The sequence below is a fragment of the Marmota monax genome, unplaced genomic scaffold (assembly GCF_021218885.2).
Source record: "Marmota monax isolate L192 unplaced genomic scaffold, Marmota_monax_Labrador192_F-V1.1 WCK01_AAM20220418_F8-fsc00138, whole genome shotgun sequence".
In the NCBI taxonomy this organism is placed as follows: domain Eukaryota; kingdom Metazoa; phylum Chordata; class Mammalia; order Rodentia; family Sciuridae; genus Marmota; species Marmota monax.
In genome coordinates, this window is record NW_026692763.1 from 4717146 (window position 1) to 4744891 (window position 27746).

At 46.1% G+C, this 27746-nt stretch overlaps 1 protein-coding gene across 10 annotated transcripts in view; it reads left to right on the forward strand.

Annotated features, from left to right (window-relative positions):
* The window catches only part of Rap1gap2 (RAP1 GTPase activating protein 2), a 208584-nt gene that overhangs the window by 162168 nt on the left and 18670 nt on the right, over positions 1-27746 (forward strand). For all 10 annotated transcript variants that reach the window (XM_058580094.1, XM_058580099.1, XM_058580093.1 and 7 more), the window contains 9 exons: positions 2175-2253; positions 3003-3056; positions 5559-5642; positions 10848-10948; positions 12980-13109; positions 15590-15745; positions 20637-20708; positions 21287-21373; positions 22772-22906. In XM_058580094.1, coding sequence (XP_058436077.1) covers positions 2175-2253; positions 3003-3056; positions 5559-5642; positions 10848-10948; positions 12980-13109; positions 15590-15745; positions 20637-20708; positions 21287-21373; positions 22772-22906 — 898 coding nt within the window. The remainder of the gene's footprint in view (positions 1-2174; positions 2254-3002; positions 3057-5558; positions 5643-10847; positions 10949-12979; positions 13110-15589; positions 15746-20636; positions 20709-21286; positions 21374-22771; positions 22907-27746) is intronic.

Below are 27746 nucleotides of genomic sequence, written 5' to 3' on the forward strand. Positions count from 1 at the left end.
TAAGCTGTGTTCTCACTTGGTCTTTATCAGTAACAAAGAGCTATTTGACTCTTGACTGCCTTACTCTTTGGTATTATTTTGTTTCTGAATTTGTTCAGAACCTGGGCAAGGAAAGATAGCCTCTGCAGGGTCCCCTCTGAGGCCTCCATCTACATGAGGATGGAGAGGACAGGTCTCGCAAGCCTCTGTACTTGGTAACAGAGGCTTGAATTTAAAAAGTAAAAACTGACAGAAATATAGGGAGGGGTAGACAAATCTTCATAGTGGGAAATTTTGATAACATCTCTCAGAAGACAATGGATCAAGTAGATAAAAAAATTGTGAAGATAAAGAAGATCTAAACAATTCAATGAACAAACTTGATCTGGTAATGTCTATTCCTTTTCTCAACAAAAGAAAAAAAATAACATCCTTTTCAGTATGGTAAAAAAAGAAATAAAATATTTCATGTACTAAGTCAGCAAATTTTAAATAATGAATATCATATACATTATGTTCCCTGAAAATAAGAGAATTTATTAACCAACAATTAAGATACTGGAGGATAAACCTTCCTTATTTGGAAAGTTTTTTTTTTTTAAATTCTTTTAGCTGGGGATGTGGCTCAGTGGTAGAGCACTTACCTAGCATGTGTGAGACTCTGTGTTCAATCCCCATCACTGAAAACAAATAAATAAGAAAGAAAAGGAAAAAAAATATATAAAAAAACCCTTTTAAAATGACTCCTTGGTTAAAGAGAAAATCACAAAAGAACTGACAAAATATTTAGAACTAAATGACAGTAAAAATACTACCTATCAAAATGTGTGGGATGTAGTTCAAGTGGTACTTACAGAGAGATGTATAGTTCTAAGTGCACTTGTAATAAACAAGAAGGAAGATTACATGGGTAAGCGTGCAGGCCAGGAAGTTAGAACAAGAATAGTAGGAAAAACCCTGAAGGAAATAGAAGAAAGGAAAGAACAAGCTGGTGAAGTAGAAAGAAATGAAAAAGAACAGAGATGATCATGAAAGCCAAGAGCTGTCTCTTTGAAAAGACAAATGAAATAGGTAAACCTCTAGCTAAGACTGATCAAAGAAAACAGAGAAAAGACACAAACAAGTAATATTACAGCAATGGAGCAGCTACTAACAGTATCTGATACAAGTATATCAATGTGTTTGTTGGATACTTTTATAGAAAAACTTAAGTTACCCAAGTTGACTCAAGAAGGAGTAGAAAATCTAAACACTCACCACTAAAGAACTATGAAGTATCTGATTATAAAAACAGCAGGCTCAGCCATGGCACAGATGAAATTTAGCAAGGCTTTACGGAATGTAAAATCCCTATATTATTCAAGATATTTCAGAGGGCAAGAAGCTATCTCACAACTTTATGTGGCTGGAAATAACACCTTGATATTAAAACCTGGCAAGGAAAATATAAGAAATAAAAGGCCAGTGCTTTTGAACATCGATGTGAACAACTAAATAAACTATTAACCAATGAAATTCAGTAGGATATTAAAAATAATACATCATAAGCAACTGGAGTTTTACGCATGGGATGAAAAGATGGCTTCATAGAAATGTAATCTACCAGGTTAACAGATACAAAGCCATATGATTATCTCAGCAGATGCAGAACAGCATTCAGAAAAATCCCAACACTTTCATAATGTGCTAAATGAATCAGGGGAACAGGCTAAATTTAGAGTCTTATGGTGAATCCCTTATAAAGCAGATTCCATTCCATTTATATTTTGAGTAAATCCAGATTTTCAAAAATTAAATTATCTTTAACTACAGGTTCATTTGCATGTCAAAATCCAAATATACACAGAAGCTGGGTCCAGTTCTTTGGAAGAACACAAAAAACTCACAAAGAAAGAAACAAACAAAAAATAATAATGATGACCTAGAGGGTAGAAATATAGTTATTTCCCATATTTTCATGGCAGACAGCTTTATCAGGCATGTTCTTTGAAGTGTCCACTTCCCCTGGGGTACCTTGGTAGGTTCCATTTTCCCACCATTTGAGTGTGCTGTCCCACACATGGGTCGGGGGAAAGAGGCACACCTGCCCCCAGGGAGACCTGAAACAAGTGCCCTGTCTGGTGTGACCTCAGCCACCTTCCTCGTTGACTCGATTCCTTGTGGGTGCCCTTGCCTCACCCTGTCCTCATGTGCAGGTCCAAACTGAAGACAGTGCATGAGCGGATCCCCTTGGCTGGACTGAGCAAATTGCCCAGTGTTCCTCAGATTGCAAAGGTAAAAACCAACCCTTGAGAGAAGGTGACTTCTTTCCATCAGAGCTGGCCTCTGGGGAATCGAGGGTCTGCCCTTGGGAAGGGGGAGGCCTCTTTTCTCTGGTCCTTGATTGCATGGATGGTAGCTGCGTTCATCAATGCTGAGGCTGCTCAGGGGAGAGTGTAATCCTTCGTCTCTGCTCTAGACAGTTCATACCCAGTTCAGGAGACAAAATATATGGGAAGGCAGGGCTGGCTATGGCAAGAGCGATGGGACTTCAGAAGAGGGGTGTGGAGGGGAGGTCGGGGAGCCTTCACACAGAGGAAAGGCCTAGGCCCGCTGAAGGGTGGTTCAGGCCCGGGACCATGTTGAGTAAGGAGCCAGCTGGCAGAGGTGCCTTGTCACTTTGGGATACAGGGAATTTGGGAACTGAGTCAGCAAAGAGGGGTGAGAGGGTGGGGTTGTATTGGGCCCTCAATCTGGGAGCAGGAATATGGCAGAATGAGGCCAAATACCTTTGGTGGGAGTTGGGGGGGCAGGTGGTTTTTTTGTCTTATCTTTAGGTCAGAGTGGGGATAAGTCTCAGGCTTTACCTGGTTCCTCTCATCATTTTGTCAGGAAGCCCTGGAAAGGTCAGTGGACTGGCCTGGGCACACATGTTCCCAACCCTGTGGTCCTTTCTTGCCACGCTGCCTTCTCTCGGTGGGCGCAGGAGCTGGGTGAGCTTTGTGAGCTTGGTTTCTGACCAGTGTGTTTCTTTCCCTGCTCAGGCTTTCTGTGATGATGCAGTGGGACTGAAATTCAACCCTGTCCTGTACCCCAAGGTGAGGAACTCTCTATTCCCCCTTGCTCGTTATCCAGGGCTGTGTAGCTTGGCATGGATTTGCACACCTATGACTCTGCATCATGGTGGGGTCTCCATGAGAAACCTCCACGACTCCCTCTCTCCCTGCTTACTCCTTCACACACTGGTCCCCTGGGAACACATCCTTAGGTATGCCTGGGTCTCCAGCCCAGCTGAATAGGTCTCTAGCGAAGAAGGTGGCAGAGGTAGCAGTTTTATAGGTTTTCCACGGCACTCCAGTTGTACCTTCATGAGGTCAGTGCTGGGGTGAGACTCCGGGGCTGGTACAGATCCAAATTGCTATCATGGAGGGGTGGGGGGATACAAAGGGCAGAATCTCACTAAGAAATAAAAGGCCAGACCTTGGCTCCCCATCGCCCACATTACTCTGTGAGCTCTGAGGTCTTACAAGCCCCTCTTGGCCTTAGTTAATAAGCCAGCTGGTTCTCTGTTATCAGTTTCTTAGGATTGGCCTGATCTTGACCCCAGTTTTGATATGGTGGTGTGAGTAGAGAGAGGAGCAATAATAACAAAACGAACAACAAACTCACTCAAGAACGATTATGGCATGACAGGACTTAAATCAGCCACGAACAGAGAATTGCTTAAAATTGGCCACAGGAAAAGACCTCGGGCACCAACTGCCTTCTTCATGAGCCAGTAGGGCCTTGAGGGAGAGAGTGGAAGTGGAGCTGTGATCTGAGCTTCCGCTGTGGCCAACGTGGTGACAGCTGAGGCTTGCTGGGGCTGGCTCTGTCTAGTCCCTGAGTCCCAACTCTGAAAACCAGGAGCCATGAAATGAAATGTCTGGGGATAGTGGGGAGTGTGTGTGTGGAGAAGAGAGGACCCCATCCTGGTAGGACCAGAGAATTTAAGGCATTTTTAAATTTTTCAGCCTCCTGGAATAAATGCCCTAAATGTTCACAACTGGACACTCTTAGAAGCATCTATTTATTTATTCATCTGCAGTGGCTGAGCTAGTGGCAGAGTCCTCTATCTCACCAAGCCCTTCTTCTGGATGCCTCTTTTTACAATCTGTAGAAACTTACCAGTAATATGCTGTGCTCCACTGAACATTTTCTGTCATTCAGACTGACCTCCCTTTATGATTAAAGCTGAATTAGTGAGGTTTAACCACACATTAAAACCCCATCATAAAGGCCTAACTGAACTACTGGTTGGGTAATTTTTGTTGTCAGATCATATCCGCTGTGAGAGCCCAGTGATGTACATTTACACAGTTCTCTTTATAACTTGGAAAGCCTCCAGCCCTGGTAATGATTGAAAAGCAGCTGTATTTTCTTTTTTTTTTGTATTGGAGGGATTGCTGAAGTTCAACTGGGATGTTAGTCTGGCTGAGATGTTTGTGTTTAAAATTTGCAGTTTAGAATGTTTATTGGAAGGTCTCCATGGCCTAGTGCCTCTCCCTGAGAGGGCAGCTGTTCTTCCCCTTTGACTCATCCCAGGCGAGAATGGTGGACTCCCACAAGGGTCAGGCCAACAGGGCTCTCACTGGGGGAGCTGAGAAGTGTCTGTTTCCTCAGGCAGCTGAGAACCTCACAGAGATATACAGTGAGTGGCAACCTGACACTGGCTATATGTTCCAGCCAACAAGTTATACCTGCTTTGTTCTTCCGTTAGCACAACACATGGATGAATCCTTTTTTTTTTGCAGAAGGTATCCCAGTAGCGCCCAAATATACTTCTCTTTCCTGACAAGCTGATTCAACTCTTTCAGGAGGGTTGCACAGATGATGGTGATTCTGATGATGATGATGATGATGATGATGATGTTGATGGTGATGATGTTGTAGCTGCTCTGAGCTCAGCACTTTACGTGCCTAGTCTCTTTGAATCTTCATAACTACACATCTCCCTTTAACGGAAGAGAAACTGAAGTCCAGAGAAGTGAAGTGACACTCTCAAAGCTACATGGATAAAAGCAGCAGATTCAGAACTAGAGTTGAGTATTTCTGACCCAGACATCAACTCTAGGAGGAAAAATAGAAAATCTAATAGAACTTATGGTCAGGTTTTCCTTTTTCTCTTCTGTTTGCTTTTTATTGGAGCATGTTCCTCTATACTGCTCATTTTATGAAGAAAAGGATTGAAGCCTGGACAGGAGCAGGTGGAATTAGAGCTAGAGCCATCCTTCCTGAAGAGTTTTGGGGTTCTGGCTTCACTTTTTACACCACAGATAAAATACTGGGGTATTTTATCCTGAGTCCCACTGGCTACTTAATTGCCCAAGCCATGGCTGGCACACCTGGATGAGAATGGAATGGATGTTACAGAGGATTGGTTACTACTGGGGAAACTCAGGTGTTGGGAACTAGCTGAGACCTTTGGAGTTGCATCCTTATCATCTGCTTTTTTAGCAGGGGGCATATTCTCTACCAAAATGAGTGCTTCCCCTTCCATTTGCATCTTCACTTACTTCCACATGAATAAAGTTGATTTTTTTCCTTCCTACCTTTTTCAGGCCTCCCAAATGATTGTGTCTTATGATGAACATGATGTCAACAATACATTCAAATTTGGAGTCATTTATCAAAAAGCCAGACAGGTAAGCACCATGAATCCATACTGGTCACCATCTCCTATGGTTTCTCTTTTTTTCTCCTAATCTTAATGCAGGATCCCTGAACTAAGTTCTTAAAGCATTCTGAATACAACTATCATATTTAAAGTGTGAATTGGACTGGAGGTATCAGAATCTTCAAGTAGTGCTACTTCTTACAAAAAGGCCTGTAAGTCTTGTAAAACATGGTGTAGGTTTTCACACAGTGAAGTCTGATTCTTCTTGGCTGAATTTGTGTTGATCTCAATTTGTGTTTATCTATGGGTTGCTAGTCACCAGAAAAACCAAACTAGGTAGAGTGAACAGATTAGCATAATCTTATCTCTTCTTGCTCACTATTCTCCCAGCTGGGAATTAGCTTTTTCTCTCTAAACTTCAGCTTTGTGCTGGAATCAGTTATGGGCATCTCTTCCCAACTCTGTGTTCAGTGATATCATGTTGGTAGCTTGAAATCAGCCATGGAAGTATTTACACCATGGAAATTAGCAAGCCCCAGAATTTTAATTTCTTCCTTTGGAAAGCTGGCCCACCACTGTTACCCTCCTCTGTCTTTTGTAGCACTCACTTATAGCTTTGGAGTTAATTGGCCCAAATAATGTTTCTCAGAGTGTGATTCCATGAGACATTGGTGAAGTATTCTGTGAGCAAATGACTTGGAGCAAGGGGTATCTGGATGTAGGAACATTTTAAAGGCTCTCAGAACCCCCAAGGTAAAAAAATTCTTTTTTAATTTTCTTGAGCCCATTACTTCCCATGCTTATTTGACCACAAACTTCCCATATTTCCTGTTTTTTACCATGAACATTTACTAACATCCTGGCAAGACAGTCAGATGGACATGCTGGTCTCCTCACCTAGGTTCTATGAGAAGAAGTTTCTGCATCTTATCTTTGTGTCATCCAAGAGACTGGCATGGTGACTTTATATAAATACACTCAGTTGTTATATGAATTAATGAACAAATGAAAATTTTGGTGCTGCTAAGGGCAGCTTTATAATGTCCTCCAATTTTATCTTTTTTTTTGCATATCAATCTTTCTTGGCCGGATGATGGCTGATTTCCTCATCTAAAGATATTAGACCACAAGAGACATGTGTTTGCTTCAAAACACTATAATTATGTGAAGAGTTAGGATCTGAAAGACCAACACTGATGAATCTTATAATTTAAGGGAGATTATTCAGGTAGCCACTCTCATTATTTTCACATATTACATTTTTATTTCTTACAACTTGGCTAATGTAACCCCCCTAATTAAAGTTCTTTGCTTGTGAAATTTACCAAAACAGATCTTAAGGTGATTACAACCCAATGTTCCAGCAAAGTTATAATTACTGAACATTAGCCATCCACCTCTGAGAAGGAGCCTCTGTGTTGTTTGTGTACCTGCTGCTGCTGCTGCGGGGGAAAAAGCCAGGAAGATAAAATTCTGTTTTTTTTTTTTTTTTTTTTAAATCTAGTCAGATTGTTGTTTTGCAAACCTACAGCTGGGGGACATTTAATATGAACATTTGTTGCATAAAAACCCTGTGCTGGTCTTTGGATATAAATATGCTTCACCCAACTCTGCTGTGTGTCATGTACTGTGCTAAGCACTGTGGGAGACATGGCGATGACTAAGATCCCCTCCTTGAGTACATGGTCAAGCTCAAGGCCAGTATAAAAATAATGACAATGCTAATAATACCAGACAAGGTGTGAATCCTGGACAAGAGGTGCATGCCCCGGAACCTACAATGAGTTGTTTTCTTGGTAGGAGATGTAGATTTCCCTGAAGCAGCAGCTCTCACACTCAGACCCCATGACCCAGGACAAACAGGATGCTTGGCTGGAGTTGCAATGTCTTCATGCCATGCTAAAGACTGGTGAACAACAAACTTTTCATTAAAGATCCAGATAATAGATTTTTAAAACTTTATGGGCCTTGGAGTCTCTGTTACTACCACCCTACTGCTTTTATTGTGCAAAATCAGCCAAAGACAATATGTAAATGAGTTGGCCTGGCCATGTTCCAATAAAATTTTATTGATTAAAAAAAAGAAGTGGGCCAGGCTTGGCCCATGGGCCATAGTTTGCTGACACCTGCTAGAAAGCTGTGTTTCCAAAACTTCTGATATTCACAGACCACATTTAGGATCTACATTTATGGCACTTATTTCACCAGAGGCCACTGTTAAAATTTTTAACACACCCCTACTATTAACCACTAAATTTTTTTTCTTATAAAGTTTTTTTTTTTAAACTAAAGTGTTTTTATTTATTTGTTTTTGGTGGTACCAAGGATTGAACTCTGGACATTGCTCAAACTAGGCAAATGCTCTACCACTGAGCTGTAACCCCAGCCCTTAGTGCATTTATTTTTTTTAAAGGAAATTCTAGATCACACTCCTCTAATTGGAAAACCAGTATCACTTGCCATGAAATCAAAGTAATTCTAAGAGGAAATACTATTAACGAACAAGTAGAGTTACTGAAACCTACTAGATTCTGTTGCCTGTTGAAGACTTGGAATCTGAGGTCTGCTTTTATTAGTTACAAAGCAGGCCTAAGTGGGGCTGGGGGTGTAGCTCAGTGGTACAGCACGTGTTTAGCATGATCAAAGACTTGGGTTCAATCTCAAGCACTGCCCCCCAAAATAGGGGACATTAAGGAGTTATTAAAGAATTGCCTATGGGAGACTGTCCTTGAAGTGATTGGACACACTGATTTTTTTTTTTTTTTATATGAAGCCATTCATTGCAGTCCATGGCTGTTTGCAGAGCCTTCAGCTGTTTGCAGGTCCTGCTGCTGTGGGCAGAAAACAGTAGTAACAAGTTGCTCATCAGATAGGGTTAGTCAGTTGTTAAAGCCTAACACCATTTGCAGAGCTTGCTACTGTTTTCAGCTTTGCCTTTTTTATAATGTATTTTTTAATTGTTAAACTTCTTTTCTTGGGGTGGGGGGTAGCAGGGATTGAACTCAGGGGCACTCAACCACTGAACCACATCCCCAGCTCAATTTTGTATTTTATTAGAGACAGGGTCTCACTGAGTTGCTTAGTGCCTCGCCATTGCTGAGACTGGCTTTGAACTCTAGATCCTCCCGTCTCAGCCTCCCGAGCCACTGGGATTACAGGTGTGCACCACTGTATCCAGCAATTGTTACACTTCTTAATTTTAGATATTTGTGGATTCACATGTAGTTGGAAGAAAGAGCTCATGTCTCTTTTACCCAGTTTTCCCCAAGGTCAAGGTCTTACACAACTACAGCACAAGATCACAACCATTGACACAATCCTCAGATATTATTCAGATATCCACAGATAGTATTCAGATATCCCCAGTTTACAGGTACTCATTTGTGTGTGTGCATGCACGTGTGCATGTGTATTTGATCTGTTTTGTTCTGTGTCATTTTATCCACCTGTAGGTTCCATAGTCAAGAAACAAGAATTTTGTCACCACAGGGCTCTCTCCTATTTTCCTTTATCACCATGCTCACCTCCCTCTCACCTCTCCTCTCCTCCCTCACTCTGGTCCCTAGCCCCTAGCCATTTGCAGAGCGTTGATCTGTTCTCCAGCTTCAAAAACTGTATTCCAAAAAATTACACAAATGGAGTCATACAGTACGTAGCCTTTTGGGGTTGCTTTTCTCTGCTCAGTAGCATTTGTCCAAGTTCTTGAGTGTGTCACTAGTTTGTCCCTTCTTATTGCTGAGTAGTTTTCCATGTCTGGCTGCATTAGGGTTTGTTTAACCATTCATTCATTGAAGGACATCTGGGTTGTTGCCAGGTGTTGGCTATGAGGAATAAAGCTACTATGAACATTTGTATACAGCTTTTAGTTTCATTTGAATGCAAGTTTTCATTTCTCTGGAATAAATGCCTAGGAGCACAATTGCTGGTTGTATATGGTAATTATATGTTTAGTTTGTAGGAAACTGCCAAGCTCTTCTTGAGTGGCTGTTCCCACCAAAAAAATGTATGAGTGATCCAATTTCTCTATATCTTTGCCAGATTTGGTGTTGTCACTATTTTTTTTTTAATTTGAGCCATTCTGATAGGTGTGTTATGATATCTCATTATAGTTTTAATTTGCATTTCTCTAGAGGCTAACTATGTTGAACATCTTTTCATGTGCTTGTTTGCCATCTGTGCATCCTCTTAGGTGAAATGTCTGTTCTTTTGACCATTTTCTCATACTGTTGAGTTTTAAGTTTTCTTTATAATAGCTTTATTAAGGTATAATTCTCATGCCGTGTAATTCACAGAAGCGTGTGAGTTGTATTTTCATCAAGTGATTTATAGTGTAATCACACAGTGGTACGGCAGTCTAATTCTGGGATATTTTCATCACTTTCCAAAGTGACTCTCCCACCTTGTTACCTTTAGTTCCTGGCAGCCACTAATCTACTTTCTATCCCTGTGAATAGAAAGTACCTTTTGTAAGAGTCTGTACCTTTTGCAAGAGTTCCTTATTTATGGCTGGATATTCCATGGTATGAATATATCACATTTTTAAATCCGTTTATTGATAGATATTTGGGTTATTTCACTTTGGGGACATGTTACATGCCACTACTATTAACATTCACGCACAAATTTTTGTGTGGTCATATGTTTTCATTTCTCTTGGTTACTCACCTAGGAGTGGAATTGTGGTCATATAGTACCTCTATGTTTAGCCTTTCTGAGAAACTGCCAGACTGTTTTCCAAAGTAGATGCACCATTTTCTCTTCCCATTGGCTATTTATGTGGGTTCTGATTTCTCTACATCCTTACCAACACTTGTTGTCTTTCCTTTTTAATCATAGCCATCGTAGTGGGTGTGAAGTGGTATCTCATTGTGGTTTTTGAGTACTGTTGTGTTATGATTGTTCTTTCTATGTTTTTGATACTAGCTCTTTGTTGGGAGTCCAATTACCAAATTTTCATTAATGGATCATGTTTTTGGTATCAGGTCTAAGAACTCTTTGCGTTAGTTTTGCCTTTTGTACTAACTTTTGCTCAAATAGAAAGGTCTCATTAACCAGCTGCTAGGATCCAGCTCTGTGGAGTGGTTCTCCATTAGCTCATCCTTCAGTTGAGGATGGCTGTGGTGAAATGTATTGGGAGTCAGGGAAGAAGAAATAAAGGGACCAGGTATGTGGCAGCCCTTCTTTTGGCACCAAGATGGTGTTTTTTAAACTTCTGTTCCTGTTTCTCTTTAAGACCCTGGAGGAGGAACTATTTGGGAACAATGAAGAGAGTCCTGCTTTCAAGGAGTTCTTGGATCTGCTAGGGGACACAATCACGCTGCAGGACTTTAAAGGGTGAGTTTTAGCCAAGGGATTGCTGTAGTCCCATTGGTGAGGCCCTAGCAGAAGAGCCAGGGGCAGACAGCTCAGTCCTCAAGGAGCACATGTGAGAGTTAAAACCACACCCAAGGAAGATGAGACTGTTTTCAGCATCTGATCAACCCTCACTTATCTGCATTCCTAAAGAATCAGTGGTCCAAGGGATAATTAGCATGGCAGGTTATCTGAAAGGCATTGGCATTTGGCTTTAGGATGTGTGCTGGGAATGCTTCCTCTGAGATTTTCCTTCCTAATTGCATTTGACTCAGACTGTGAATGAAATGAATCCACCTTTCCTACCTCTCACCCGCCAGGCAAGAGTTCCCTGTGCAATTTGGAAGGAAATGACCCCTTTCAGATAATACATAAAGAGTGGGTAATTAAGAATCCATGTAAATATAATCTCCCCATCCCAGGAGGAGTCTATGCATCAGTGTATGGGTCTTTAAGTGGACAGAAAGATTAAATATTGGTGCTATTGCTTGGAAGGTTCTGGCTCTTGGTTTTCCTTGGCAAAAGCAACATTTGGGAATATTTCAGACCTGGCCAGCCACGAACTTGGTGTGTGGCTGTGGGTCCTAGAATTCACACCCCTCTCCCACCTCAGGAGTGAAAATAGCGGGCGCTACAAACATCATATGTAAAAACACCTAGCCCAATTGCCTGGCATGCAGTAGGTGTTCAACAATTGCTTTCTTCCTCTTTTCCCTTTCTCCCTTTTCTTAATATTTTTTCTTCTTCGAAGTCACCTGTGTTAAAATCCCAGCTCTGTCGCCCACTAGCTCTAAGACTTTGGGCAAGTGACTTTACCTTGGCAAGCTCCAGTTACCTCATCTGTAAGAAGGGAAATAAAATACTGACCCCACAAGGATGTTGGGGGATTAAAATAGTGAATGCATTTGGAACAGTTAGGCTAGTGCCACACACTGGTCATCATTATTGTTACTGTTCTGATTTTGCCGACTTTTGTGGACTTTGAGATAGCATCACTATAAGAGGTATCCTGATTTTGGTGATATTAAAATGCTAAAATCATGGGTCATAGAATGGATGAAATACATTATACTAATCCCAGAAAGATCCCTTCATGTTATAGAAAAAGGAAACTGAGACCTGGAAAGATTAAGTGATATGCCCAAGGTCATAAGCTGACTTAGCGCCAGAAGCAGATTTAGAACCTGAAATGTCCACCAGCCCATCCAGCATCCTTTTTGCCACACTGGGCTGAGCACATTTTCTGCCTGGTAGTAAGTACTGGGATATTGACGTCCAGGGACCATCTTATTTCATTTTCTTTAGGGAACTTGCATCTGCATTTTCTTCCCCTTGCTGAAGAATGTGGTCCAGGGCTAGCAGCTATTATTCTGTAAAGGCAGAAGGGACAGATCTTGGAAGCCCACCTAGTTCCTCCATGCTTTTTTTTTTCCTGCCTAAGAATATGCAGCTTGAGAAGGGACCTTCCTGGATATCCTAAGTTGGGTGCTGCTGCAGCTGGGCCTCTACATCAGGGACTAGCTAGGTACAAGCCAAGCATCTGTCATCTCTCCTGGCTGACTCCAGATGCCATTGTGGGGCTCACCATCATCCAGCAGGGTGGCTGGTTGCCCTGGCTCTGGGAAGATGATTTGGATATAGCCTTGCAGAGAGCAAAAGGCTGTGCCCAGCCTTGGGGGCCACTGGCAGCTGGGATGGACATTTGTCTGGGATCTTGGACAAAAGGCCTCCCTTCCCCACATGACCAGTGGTGCATGGGGGACACAACAAGGCTTGGGTTGGAGGTTTTACCTTTTTATTTAGACAACAGATGTCTGGTTAGAACTCCAGGCTAGTCTTCTCAGAAGAACACCCTTCCCTGCTCTCCCCACCTTGTTCTCTCCTTTGCCCTCACCTCCTCCCTCAACTCTTCCATCTACCCTCCAGCTGCCTCATAACCTTAGGGGAGTTTGCACCACTTTGCCTGCTTCCCCTCACTCTTTCTCTCCTGCTCCTGCCCTGTTTTACTGACAGTTTCCGAGGAGGCCTGGATGTGACCCACGGACAGACAGGGGTGGAGTCAGTGTACACAACCTTCCGGGACCGGGAGATCATGTTTCACGTCTCCACAAAGCTGCCATTCACCGAGGGTGATGCCCAACAGGTAGCCTGGTTTTGGAGGATTCTGGGCGCTTGGGTATGCCCCTTGAAGGCCCAGCTCCTGGGCTGACCTGCCTGGGGGATGGTCAGGGGGCTTTCATTTGTGTAACTAAGAGGACAATCTGTTCAGCATCCCGGGTCACAGCCTGTTCTCTTGTGTTGTCTCACCAGGGTGGCACCTCAGCAATCCAGTGCAGGAGGCAGGCCAGTGCTCCTGGGATTCCCTCTTTGACAGCTGGGGAAACTGCAGTCCAAGGGCAGGCCCTTAAGAGACTTTCTTGAGGGCTGAGGGTGTAGCTCAGTTCTAGAGTGGGGACTTATGAGGAGGTCCAGGGTTCCGTTCCCAGCACAAACAAACAAACAAACAAACAAACAAAAAAACACCTCCTTAAGGTTTCACAGTCAGGGAGGGGCTGAGCTGGAGGCAGAGCCTGTGATCCTGATCATCTAGGGTGGAGATAAAGGGTGCATGACCCCATCTGCAGGTGGAGTCTTGAAACCAGCTGAGCCACTTAGAGGTGTGTGACTCTGGGCAACTGGTTACCTTTGCCTAATTTTTCTTCTCTGTAGAATGGGGACAGCAGCTCTATGTCAGAGAGCTGTTATGGGGGTCACATAACAGTTTCTGAATATAAGGCTGCTGCAGTGGATGCCTGGCATGTGGCCGCTCTCCTTATAACAGCTGTTCCTTACCCGGGCCACTAGTCTTTTTGCCTCCCTGCTGCCCTGGAGCTCTTACTGCATGAGGACCCCCCCACATCCCTCCTCGCTCTGCCCACCTGCCTGTGGGCAGTAATTCAGCCAGTACCCATGGACGTGTGTTACTAGCATTCGCTCATGCTCATTCATGTTTGCTGTTTTGACAGCCACACGTCTCTGGGGAGAGCCTTCCCTCTGAAAAGCAGCTGATCTTGGAGGTCGCAATGCTTCAGCCCTTTTTGGTCCCTTTTCTGTCTCTGGGAAAACAAGAAGGGCAGATGGGTCTTTGCCCAAACTCTGACCTATTTGTTTCTGAGCAGGGAACTGAGAGGGAGCAGAGAGGTAAAATTGTAAACATAGTGCTGGCTTCTTAGGAGAAAAAGGAAATTGGCAAATGAAATTATGATTTGGCTCTCAAATAACGACTGAATGTTCCAGAAACAAATGGGAGCAGGATTCCTTTTGTATCCAGAGTGGGCTTTCTCTCGGTGTCACCTTCAGTCTCTGCTCCCTCCTGGTTCCCCTCACCTGCTGCCCCAGCCTGGGGCTTTTTCTCGCAGGCCACTTCAGTCTGACATATGTTAATTGGGAAGTGTACCTTGGCATGGAGCTTGGCTCTTGGCAGGGACTGAATAAATATTAGTTTTTCTCTCCCTAAGAAATGGGAGGGTATGTGTGGAATGAGATAATTTGCATAAAAGTGCCCAGCACAGTGCCCGGGATATGGCAGATGCTCAGTAAATGAGAAACTCCATATAAAAGGGATGAGCATAGGGCCTGCATATAGTAGGTGCCTAATGAAGGAACAAATGTGTAGGTGTACAGGAGGACTTTAGCATTTGAAATCATGCACGTGAATAGCCCAACACAGTTCTTGACCCACAGTAGGTGCTTAGTGACCAAAATCACACGCAGTAGGTGCTTAGTGACCAAAAGCACCTGTCACCATTAAGGAAACCAAGACAGGTTTGGGTTTCTGTCCTCTATTCCCCTCTTACAGCCAGGTGACCAGAGCCCCTTTAAGCATGGCTAGCTCTCTTCTGGTGTAATGCACCACCCACTCATCCGGCCCCACCTCCCATCCACATTTCTATCCAGACTCCCCACATCATCTCCTCTTCCAGGGAGCCTTCTCAGGTTGCTAGCAGGCCCTTAGATTATCCTGCCTCTCTATCCCCAGAGCTGTGAGGCACTTCATGTGCAGCAGCCAACTTAGCACTTGCTGACTGGCAGCTTTGTTAGGGTTCTCAGGTGGTTCTGCCTAGATCAATTACAGCTCTCCTGGGGCCAGACCCAGCCTCACCATTTTTCTTCTTTTGTGTGTGGTACTGAACCCAGGGTTGCTCTACCTCTGAGCTACATCACCAGCCTTCACCCTCCGACCCCCTCCTTTTTTTGCGGGGTGGGGGTAGGTCTCCAAAGATGGCCTCAAATTTGTGATCCTACTGCCTTGGCCTCCTGAATAACTGGATTGTAGGCATGTACCACTGCACCGGGCTCCCGCCTTACCTTTTAAATATTTTCTCCTGGGTCCTGAGTTAGGGCTTGGCACACCATCAAGCTCAGAAACATGCTTACTGGCTGCTACCTAACAACTTGGGCATCTTTCCCGTTCTTTTCTTACTGGTGGCTTTTAAGGATTGAAAGAAGCTCCCTGGAGAGCTAGGTCTCAGAGCTGTAGGGTTTACATACCAAGGAAAAACTTATGGGGAATTTCTTATACAGATTTTTCTGTTTTCAGGATGTTCCTTACTGGCTTGTAATGATGGAATACTTTTTGTTTAGCTCCAGAGAAAGAGACACATTGGGAACGACATTGTGGCCATCATCTTCCAAGAAGAAAATACACCATTCGTCCCAGATATGATTGCCTCCAATTTCTTACATGCCTACATTGTTGTGCAGGTCGAGAGCCCAGGCACAGAGACCCCATCTTACAAGGTAAGGGTAGGCCTGGCTGGAGACAGTCACTGCCCAGATGCCTCCCCGCATTTTGTGGACTCACAACATCAAAAGTCACAAGTTGTCAACAGTATTGGAGTTCCGTGAGTTGCCAGGTTGCTGGGGTCTGAAGCTAGACTCTTGGTGGAAAGCACCTTCCAGGTTGTTCCACCCATTTTGCTGCCTGCAGGCTCTACAGCTTCCAACTTGAGGGTCCAGAAGCCCGAAATGTCATATTTAGAATGCAGTGATGTCCTGGGCTAGAATATGGCAGAACGCGAGGGGAGAAGGTGAGAGTGGAGAGGACGTCAGGAAAAGGGAAAGGTGTAGCAAACAGAGGGAAGAAAGAGAAAGGGGGCATGGGCGTGGTAGACCCTGGCCCTCTGGTCTGGCCATTCTAGACCCATGGGTGATCTCAACTTGAAGACTTTAGGGAGGCAGGGATGCAAGACCCCTGTTAAGTGTCCTGGCCAGTGAGTGGCAGGGAAGATGGACTCATGGTCTTCACTAGTGGGAATGGGGCAGACACAGAGCAACCCATTGTTCTGACAGCCCTCCTCTACCCACTCCTGATGGCTGCCTTCCTCCTGTCCATGAGTAACAATCCTGACCTCCCGGACAGCATTTTCACCATGTCATGGTGGTTCCAGGGGTATGGGACCTGAGGGAGAGAGGCTGAGGCAGGGTTTTTAAGGTATCAGGTAGTCTTGGCATGACATGCCCTCCCTACTCCCAGCCACCCGCCTTCCCTTCTCAGTGCCTTGGCACTAACTGCTATTGGTGCACTTTTCTGCATTTTCTGGGAAGAGAGGCCCCAGATCAAATTCTCATAGGGCTCCCTGCTCCAAAAAATGTTGGGAACCATCATTCTCTGGAAGAGGAGAAGAAATGAGCCTGTCATTGCTAACGGGAGATAATGAGGCCTGGAAATATTTCCTAGATAATAACTTAGGTCAGTGCTGATTCCTTGGGTTCTCTGCCATAGCATGTCATGGCCATCTTTATAAATATTAATTTTGGTAGGTACGGTTATGTTACTCTTACATCAGTGCAAACATAGATGTATTGAGTGCAAAATTCCCACTGAAATTTAAAACCAAATGTGAGACTTAAAAAAAAAAAAAAGAAACAAAGAAAAGAAAAAGCTAACAAAAAACAAATCCCTCCTGTTGTGATGAGCTGATTTCCTTACATGGGCATGTTTATGTTTCTCTGGCGTTGAGTAATCTTAGCTGCAAAGTTGGAGCAGCCGTGGTGTGGCCATTTCCTAGAAAGCTGTGGGGTCACCTGCTTTGACTGAAATGGGCATTCTTGTCACAGCTGCTTGATGAATTTGTCGGGGAAAGTGAATTTACTCATTCAGTGCCCCACCGGGTGCCATCATGTGCCATTGGCATCATGCTGGGGTGGGGAACAAGGAAGTGACATGCAGAATTGCCCTGCAGGTCCTGGCTGACCCTAGACAAGGGATGGAGGAGCCAGTGAGTGTAGTTCAGCCACTGGGCAGCTCAGATAACCAACTGGTTCTTTTAACAGCCCACCAAGGTGGAAGAGCTGTGGAGAAAGAAAGTCTGGAAAGAAAGTCATCTGGATGTGGCTTGTCTGATGGCTTCTTGTGGACGTTTAATATTTGCTTTTTATTCCTTATAGAAGATGGAGCTCAGATAACTGGCTTCTCTACTTTCTTAAAAAAATTTTTTTAAAAGTTATAGATGGACACAATACTTTTATTTTTATGCAGTGCTGAGGATTGAACCCAGTGCCTCACACATGCTAGGCAAGTGCTCTGCCACTGAGCTACACCCCCAGTCCCTGGATTGCTTCACTTTCCCAAGAGCTTAGTGTAGGGGTGCATCCATACAGAGAAAAACCAGAGATCCAGAAGCCACCACTCTCCTCTAGCTTCGGTGCTGGGAGTCTTTACCCAGTTTTTCAAGTCACAGTTTGGGATCCAGGGCAAAGCACTGTCTTCAGAAAAGTGCAGAGTTGCAGAGGAGCAGGGCCAAGCCCTTGGGACAAGGAATCTTCACCTTGTATTTCATCTGCCTGCTGGATTTGCTGGTGGGAATGGAGCCAGAGAGGCAGAGGGCAGGAGAGAGACCAGCCTTCCAAGGCCCTCCCCAGTATGCTGCCTACCTGCACCCCAGCAGCAGCCTGGGTGATATGTGGGCTGTGAGGAAAACCTGGTTGGACCCCTCAGGGTGTCCAGGTGAAATGGGACCCTAGCTGACCCCTGAAGGCTTAGGGGCTTTGCAAAGGAGGGGGGAATTCCTTAGGGACTGAGCAAGGAGTCCAGAAGGCCTGAGCTACAGGAAAGAAGAGGTGGGAAGGATGGAAGTGGAAATGTGCAAGGAAGGTCCCCAATCAAAGTAGACTGGGGTTCTTGTTCTGGCCCTGACTCTGATTACTGTGTGACTTTGGGTCAGTTCCTTCCCTCTCTGGGCCTCAGTTTCTATCCGTGTGAAATGAGGAAGTTGGACTAGGTGCCCTGTGAGCTCCTTCCAGCACTTTCTCTTATTAGTCTGATGTTATAGAGAGAAGATTGAGGCTCAGAGCTTAGGCCATTTAAGGCTGAGGCCACAGAGCCAGGGTGCCATGGAGCTGAAATTTCTGCTCAGTCTGTCTGAAGCCATCAGAGCCGGTGGGAAATTGATTCCACAAATTCAGGTGTGCAAAAGTCACATGGGAATATTTTTAGGTAGGAATTTAGTTCCCATCTCACCAGATTAGAAGGAAACTCTAGCTCAGCCATCAGTAGGACTCCTTCCTCCTCTTTAGGGTCACCTCCCCCTTTCTGAAGTCCAGCGAGGGTTTCAGGAATCTTCTGTGGAGCAGATCACTGGGGAAGCCCTCCCCTTCCCATCCCAACTCTTGTTGCTTAAACAGCCCTCTAAGGCGGCAGGCCACACCTGGGCATGGGGACTTTGTCAGGTTTCCAGTGCTCAGATCCGCACCTCCCTGGTGCATCCTCTTGACCTCTACGCCTGAGCTTCTTCCGCTTTCCAGCCTTGAAGATGCTCTTCCCCAGGGCACCTGCAGCCTCTGTGACCTCTGGATTTAGAAACAGGAAGGGGAGGAGGGGCTATGTTCAGGCAACTTCTGCTTTCAGAAGCAACATCCCCAAGAGGAGGGAACCACAGAGACCAGGCTGTCTCATTGGAATGGGGTCAAGAGGGGGACAGGCTGAGAATGAAAGATGAATGGATGTCACCAGGGAGGCTCCTGCCCCTGTCCCCTGTGTTTCTGACCACTGTTGCAGTGGGCTTCTCTGTTAGGAGAAGTTTTAAGGGTATCTGGATTTAAGGCATATCTGAAAACACCCTGTCAGCACAGACCACTCTAATGCAGGCCCTAGAAGGAAGGGGGACCAGGTAGGGTGGGGGCCACTGGGCCTGCTTCTTTCCTTTGTCCCAGGTATCCCGGATGTGTGTAGCCCAGTCCAAATTCTGGCTCTGTGGGTAGAATTCTTGACTTGGGCCACCAGTGCATGGTGGGTAGTAGTAGGGAACTGTATTTGGTAGCTGGAGCTCAGCCAGAAATCATGTCGGTGAACACATACCATTTCCTGACGCAGAAATTTGGGCTGTGCAGACAGACTTGAGTTTGGGGAGAGAAAGCCACTATTGACCTACCCTCTCTGCTTCCTCCCCTCTGGACCCTGGCAGGGCCTTTCCTTGGCTCTGCTCCGGGCTGCCTGCTCGCCCGGTCTGGCAGGCTCTTTGCATCTGCCCTAGTTCACAGGCCAGGGGGGCTGGCGGCAGGCCAGGGTCTGCTCACGTCAGTGGCTGCTGAGGCAAAGGAGCAGGCAGTGTCCCGAGAGCCCTGCAGCCTCTGGGGCTGAGAGCAGGTGAAACCAGGGCACCTACACTCAGAGGGGGTGAGGGAGGGGACCTGCCCCGATCATGGGCACCCTCCATGCAGAGCACCTGAATACTCTTGCTCTGCAGTTAGATATCACCGAGGCTGGCCCAAGCCTGGACATCCCCCACTTTTAATTCTCAGCCTGGGCCATGGAGATCTGTTAGGACAAGCCTCAGCCAGAATGGCTGACCCTGTGTATGGGGCCAGGGCTCCCAGACACAGGTCCATTGGCTATACAAAGCCTCCCAGGAATCCTGAGCTTCTCATATAATCTGCATTTACTTTGTAAACACTGGAAGTGAGTCTGATGTATGGCTGGGTTTGGGAGACAGTATGGTGGGGAAGAACTAGAGACCTGATCAGGAGAGATCTGGAACCTTTGTTTCTCTCTGTGACTAATCACCTGTGTGACTTTGTGGGGCTCACTTCATGTCTCTGGCTTTCTGTTTCCTCATCATGAAAACGGGGGTAATAACTCTCCCTGCATCTTCTCCACGGGAAGAACATCACAACTGAATGAAGTCATGACACCTCCCAGACACTCGCATTGTGTTGTAATTGGGGTCCCTGCTGCTCATCAGCCCTGTCCAGTCATTCTGCCACACTTGCATCTGCCCCCTAGGAAGGCAGGGGAGAGGATGCGGATGGCTCCTCACTGTCCAGCCCCACTTCTAGGAGCAATGACTCGGCCTGTACTTCATTTGTATTCTGGGAAGGGGAGAGGGTAAGTGGATTGGCTTAGCTGGGCGTGGTGACACACCTGTTAATCCTAGCAGCTCAGGAGGCTGAGGCAGTAGGATTGTGAATTCAAAGCTAGCCTCAGCAACTTAGCAAGGCCCTAGGCAACTTGGCAAGACCCTGTCTCTAAATAAATAATAAAAAAAAAGGGCTGGGGATGTGGCTCAGTGGTTGAGTGCCCCTGGGTTCAATCCTTGGTAACCCTCCCCACCCCCCCCCCCCAAAAGTGTGGCTCCCTGAAAGGCAGCTCTGATCTCTTCCCTCCTGGCTCACATGTGACTCTTTCATTCAGGTCTCCGTCACTGCACGGGAAGATGTGCCTGCCTTTGGCCCACCTTTGCCCAGCCCCCCTGTTTTCCAGAAGGTAGGAAGCTCTTCTACTTCTCTCACATTTAAGAGTCCAGGTTTCCAGACCTACCTAGCAATGTTGGAATGGGCAGAATTTGGGCTGGGAACATTAGGGTGGCCATTTATCAGGGTGTGTGACACTGGAGTTGCCTGCCAGAGGAGGGATTTAATTTTAATTTTTGATTGGTACATTATAATTATACAAAAAAGCGGGATTCATTGTGATATATTTGTACATGCATATAACATATTTTGGTTGATATTATGACCCAGTACCTCTCCTTGATTCCCATTCTTCACTCTACTAGGAGTCTAGGGAGGGGTTTTTATGCCATGCTTCTGTCCAGGGAGCCTTGGGTGAGAATTGCCTTTCCTTGTGGAAGTGTCCCATGGAGGGCTGCTTTCTCAGGACCAGCTGGTTTCCAGAATGGCATATTAGCAGGTGGCTTGGCATGGGCTAGAAACGATCAGATGTCAGAAGGGCCCCTTCTTGGACTTTTCCAGATCCCCTTTACTGCCTGCTTAAGACTATAACTGAAGCCCTCTGGCAGTGGCTGAGGGTAGGAGAGTTCTGGACCATCTTGTCTGTTCCAGGGCCCAGAGTTCAGAGAGTTCCTGCTCACCAAGCTCACGAATGCCGAGAATGCTTGCTGCAAGTCGGACAAATTTGCCAAGTTGGAGGTGAGAGCACAGTTTCCAAAGGTCGTCTTCCTGGCCTGCTCTTAACCAGCTTCCCTTGGAGCTCTCCTCTTGGGCCTGTTCAAGTTGGGGAGCATCTTTGCCCTTCTAAGCCCTCGGTCCTGGGTTCATCATGGGAATACTTTCTTCTGGTGGATACTCCAGCTCTGTCAATCATTCACCCGTCTTTTATTGAGTACTTACTATATGCCAGGCCTTGTTCTGTTCCTTGGAATACAGGGATAAGCAAGACAGTTTTTGCCTTACAGAGCTCACAAGTTGGTGGGAGACAGTTTTAATATAACGTGTCAGCCCTAGGCCATGAGGAGCCAGCACTGCTTAGAGGACAGTAACTACTTCCGCCTTGGGGGGCACTGGGAGTGTGTGTTCAGGGAAGGCTTCCTGGAGCGGGTGGCTCTGAAGCCTCTGGATCTCAATATCTGATGAATCCTTTGCCAGGAGGCAAGAGTAGGAAAGGTTGTTATTCCAGGTATGGGGAACTTCTGAGTGAAGGCCACTCAGAGAAAGAGCATGACTCCGGGAGGCAGCCCCTGGGGGGTCCGCCATGCACTGAAAGAGGCTTCCCCGGGGGTTGGAGTGGTGCGGGCTCGGCTGCAGATGTGGTTGGGTCAGATTCAGAAGGGCTGAGAGCTAGAGGCAATGGGTACTAGAAAGTTCTTATGGAACATTTGATTTGCTTATTAGAGTGATTTTTTTTTTTGCCAGTGGTGAGAAGAACAGGCTGAAGGGGGCAAGGAACAGGAAGGGTGGTCAGTTAGAAGCAATTAACAGGAGTCTGAGATGAAGGAGACCATAAGAGGAAGTGGTTCCGAGTTAGAGTCAGGAAGACATGAAGGCTTGCCGGAAGTGCAGGTGGAGGGAAATGGAATGGTAGGGTCTCAAAGGCCTTTAGCTTGGGCTCTGTGGTGACATGGGGAAGACTGGGAGACTGTTCTGTTAGGACCTGTTGCTCTGGGGTGCCTGTCAAGGCCGAGTTGCTGAAAGAGCTTGTCACCATCTGTGCTAATGCGCCCCCTGGAGGCTGCACGCACAGTCCTGGTGTGAACATCTGACTGGAGAAGAGCCACGGGCAGGTGGGTTCATGAATGTGGAGCTTGGGCAGATGTCTGGGCTGGGAGTCACCTGGGTAGAACCGGGGAAGCAGTGGGATGACCCTGGGAGAAGGGAGCAAAGCAATGAGATGGGAGGGGGGCGCGCCCAGAGCATTTGCTGTCACAGCAGTGATTGTGAGCATGGAGCCTAGCTTGGCAGTAGGTCCACACTGGCCAGGATGCAGTGGCACAGTAACAGCCCTCAGGTTGGGTGTCTGTAACCCACAAGGAGAGGGCACACCTCTGTTGTCAGCCCCAGCTCCTCCACCCTCACCTTCTTCCCTCCTAGGACCGGACAAGGGCCGCCCTCCTGGACAACCTTCATGATGAACTCCATGCTCACACACAGGCCATGCTAGGACTGGGTCCAGAGGAGGACAAGTTTGAGAATGGAGGCCATGGAGGATTCCTGGAGTCTTTTAAGGTATGGAAACGGGGGTATCTGGGGGTTGCTATGACAGGGAGAGGTGAGGCAAAGAAAGGAAGTGATCTAAACCTATGGAGATTTTAGCCCCAAAGCCCTAGGGCCAGCTAGAAGAGACAGGACCAGGGGGGTATCCTAGATATTTACATAGAGAAGGGATAATAGGAGTGTGAGGGGTCAGGGTAGCCAACATCTTCTCCACCCTTCATTGGCTTGGATCATCTCCTGGCCCAGGAGTCTGATAAGCAGGGACAGGTAGAGAGCAGTCAGAGAAGATCCAAAGCCAGCAGAAATCGAGAACATTCCCACTTTCATCGGTCTCCTTCTGGGGTCAGGGTGCCCAGGGCAGGATGGCAGAAGCAAGGATATAAACACAAACCTTAGTGGTCTCCTGCAGCTGATGTGGGGTGTTGCAGTGATTCTTTCCATCTGGCAAGGCCCTGGGGACCTAGCTGGGCTCGTGGGATGGAGATACAGGCAAGTCCCTTTGGACCCTACAAAGGGAATAACTCTTTAATCAGAACAAGCTGCTAAAGGAAGCAGTAAGCTCTGTGTCGCTGAGCTTATTCAAGTGGAGCCTGTGCAGCCACAGAACTGGCACACAGGGCAGACAAGGCTCGTCATGTACTGGATGAGCCCTTCTTGGTCCACACAGCACACACACACAACCAACATGTGATTTGAGCCTGGCTGTAATCCTGTGTGGTCAGCTGGATGGTTATTTCTCATTATTTCCACTAACACACATGGGGACAGGCTGAGAGAGGCCATAGGGTAGAGCCTTGTTTCAAACCAAGTTTTCAGATTCTTAGGTCCAGGTCCTGCTGGATTGCCCATCAGAGAGTGGTTCATAAAGCTACCATTTTGGGGGAATTTTGTCTAGGTTAAGGTTAGACCTGCCTGCTTTCAGATCTTAGCTCTGCGTGGTTCTGGGCGAGATCTTTAAAGTCTCTGAGCTATAGTTTTCTTGTCAATGATAGAGGGATGATAAATTGGGTCACTGTCTGAGTTGTATGAGAATTCACAGAAACATTGACTACAACACTGTAAGTGTTCACAAGTGTAAGCTGTTATTATTACATGAAGTGAAAGCTTAATATACATTATCCTATCTTAAACCTCCAACTGCCCTCTGTTCCCTGTAGGGAAGGCTATTATTATGGGTGTAATAATTTTGGTATAATAATTCAGACTCAATTTTAATAATTACAGGTACAGTTTTATATATAAGGAAACTAAGACTCAAAGAGGCTAAATGATTTGTCCCAAGTCATCTGGAGACAGTTGAATTCAGGTCTCCTAGATTCCAAAGTCTGGTGCTCTTAACAGCTATGAGATACTCCCTCCTAGTTTCCGACTGTTAAGATTCCACCCACGCTGCCTGGGCCCAGGCAGGCCTGGGGTCAATCCCTCATTGCCTGGCTTGAACGCTGAGGGCAGGGCATGGCTCTGCTGGCCCTCACTGGAACCAGATGCTGAGATTCCTTATAAGGGTGGGGGAAGGAGCCAAGCTGCTTGCCTAGGCTGGTGGGAGATTCCTGGGGCATCTGTTTTAGTCCTGATGGACAGTGGCAGCCAGGGCAAAGTAGGAGAAATTGGGGGGATCGGGATGCAAGAAGGGTGAGGGAGAAAAGGAACAGGGGAGGAAAGAGGGAGCTGGGTTGGATAGCCCAGCTGAGGGAGGGGTGAATGTGCGACCAGGTAATAGGAAAACGAGCTTGGATCTGGAAAGGCAGATAAGCAGGGCCATTTAGAGATGTTTTTAAGGCTCTGGACTCTTCTGGAAGCTCTGCCCTCCTTCATATTAAGCATGTCGAAATGGTCTATATCACATAGGGTGTTAGTCAGCTTTGTATCACTGTGATAAAATACCTGAGAAAATCAACTTAAAGGAGAAAAGATTTATTTTGGTTCTTGGTTTCAGAGATTTCAGCCCACAGTCACCTGGCTCTGTTGATTCAGGGCCAGTGTTGAGGTGGGCATGGAGGAGAGGGTGTGGAGGAACAAAACTGCTCACCTCATGGCTACCAGGAAGCCTGGTGGGAGGATGTGAAGATGGAGAGGGAGAAAAAGGAGACAGGCAGGGGGAGGGAGAGGAAAGAGAGGTAGGGGACAGGATATACCCTTCCAGGGCATGCACACCCCTAGTGATCTACTTCCTTGAACTGAGCCCCATCTCCTACAGTTTCCACCAACTCCCAGTAATACATTCAAGTATGAACCCATCTGTGGATTAATTCATTGATGAGAGCAGAACCCTCATGATATGGTCACTTCCCTCAAAGCCCCACCTTGGATCATAGCCACTTTGGGGACCAAGCCCTCAACACATGAGCCTTTTGGGAGACATTCCAGATCAAAACACACAGTAAATGTAATTTATGTAGGACTAACAGAGTCGAGCTGAGGCTGATTTGCGAACATAATGTTGTATTTTGTACACATTCAATGAAACATTTGTTGCTTTAATTTTTGCAAGATTCTTTTTCTGTATTATAGTTAACGATTGTTTATTCATGATTTAAGTATTTTTGTAATCCGGAGAAGCTTGTAGGTTGTGGTCATTGCCCATGGCATCCAATGAATGAGATGGCCCAGTAGCTAAATATAAGTGACAGGTGTATAGGACAGTGGCCTGAGGAGGCCATTTCATCCAGTCCTCAGCCTCTGACTCTAGAAACTGTTTCTAGTTTTGCTTTTTTTTCCTTTCATGGGTGCATTAGGCAGGGTTATGGTGTTAGAATTGTTGGCATTCCTCATCAAGTTCCCTTCAACCTCCATAGGATCCCTCTTGAATGAAATGGTACCTGAAAATGATTCTAAGAAGAAAACTTGGATGTTAAATCTCCTTCCTGTCAAAGTCTTCGTCTTATTGGCTGATGTAACTTAATAGAGAAACAGGAACATAATTGAGAATTTTCAGGGCTGAAAGCTGCCTCGATCATTTATCTCTTCACCTGTCCCGAGGCTGCTCTTCCTCACCTTAGAGGGCCTTGGCCTGGTCTGTGCTCCAAGAAGCAGACCCACAGTGACCCTGGGTTGTGCTGCCTGGCACCTTGTGGCAGGGGGAGTGGTTTTTTTAAGTCTTGCTTCAGTTCCCCTGGCTGTGATTGAGGCTTTTCCTCCACAGTACTCAGACTTGTTGGTTTATGGACCTTTCAAATTGAGCTGCTTGGAGGTCTTCTCAGGACCCTGCCAGTTCTACCAACCCTTTTAAATTCTTTATTTAACTTAGATGATAACTTAAAAATACAAAAATTTCCAGTGATAAAGACTAAACTTTTGCAGCAATGACTCACAATGAAAAGATGTTTCTATGGAATAAGACAGGGAACATAGAATGGCACATTGTAGCCCGAGGTAGTCTGGGGACAGATTCCTGGGAATCTTGCAAGAACATTTTTTCTCTATAAAGAAGCTGTACATCATTCATCTTTGAAAGATATTGATCTCCAGAGTATTGTTCTCAAATGCCATTCTCAGCCCATGCCAGCTGTTGACAACAAGGTTTTGTGGTCTGTAATGAAATGAAAAGAAAAAGGGACGATGCTTGATGTATTCATGTGACATGGGCATAAATCACGTGTGTGCCATATTTGGAGAAACACCAAACTGGCCCAGCCTTCCATTGACCTCATCATATAGAACCAGAGGACAAGAGAGGACAGAACTGGGACCACGGCAAGCTGGAAGTTGTCAGGTTAATTTCTCCCAGCCTTTGAGGGACTGGGATTGTTAATGCATGGGTCTGACCTGACCCCTAGTGGCAGGAGAGGCCACACATATTCCTGGCCATGTCTCTATGGGGTCCAGGCAGTACCAGTGATAGTAGATGGAGCCCAGAAGAGCCCAGTCAGAATCCCCAGCCTTTGGCATCTCTACCCCCATCCTTTCCCTCATGAGACAGGAAGCTGTGGAGTCAGGATGGTCCCACTGCCTTTGTGGGGGTCCAGTAACAGAGAGCTCAGGCCTTGCACATGGCCCTGTTCAGCTCATGGCTTGGAACCATGTCTGTGTGAGTAGAGCTGTCAGCTTCTGTCCTGTTCCCGCCCTGCAGAAGACCTTGTGTCAGACCTAAGAATACTCCCCATTTGAGCCATCTCAGCAGGCAGGAAGTTTGTCTCCAGGGCTCTGTCTCTGTACTTGTCTGGTTCTGATAGGTGTGTCCCTCTTAGTGTTCATTTCCTTGATTTTTGCCCCTTAAGTTTGTTAAATGGAAATAATTCATAAAACCCACTTGCAAGGAGGTGAGGAGTGTGGTTGGCAGGGAAGGAAACTGATCCCTCTGAAGCCAATTGGCGCTCAATCTCGGGGTTGAGATAAAGTGATATAATGGGCGATAAGAAAGCAATGCCATCTCCCTAATCTTACTCCCCAAAGGATAACTTGCCCAAAGGTGAGAAGGGAGGTGAGTGAGGGCAGGGATATCACAGTGACCTCGGGATGTTGATGAAATTGAAGATGATTAGCTGGGAGGACAGCAGTTTGAGGACAGTAACGGGCAATCGTGTGAAATAACCAATAGGCAGGTCCAAGACTCTAACATCTAGGAACTTATGTAAGATTTCAGCTTGGCACTTCCAAAGGTCAGGCCATCCCCCACTAATACAGGCAGCTTTGAAGGCAGTGAGCAGCTGTCCCTGGAAGATGCAAGTGGAGGGTACAGGAGCTTTGCCAGAGTGGGATGAGGGGCTGAGTGGGAGACAGTCCTCCTGGTCCCTGGAGCCCTCCTAAAGATGTGCAAAGGCTTCATGTGCCTTTCCTCTCACCTGCCTTCCTCTTTCCATAGCTGCCACCCTCCTTTCTCTTTTTCCTGTTTCTCAGACTCTCTGGCCAGTTT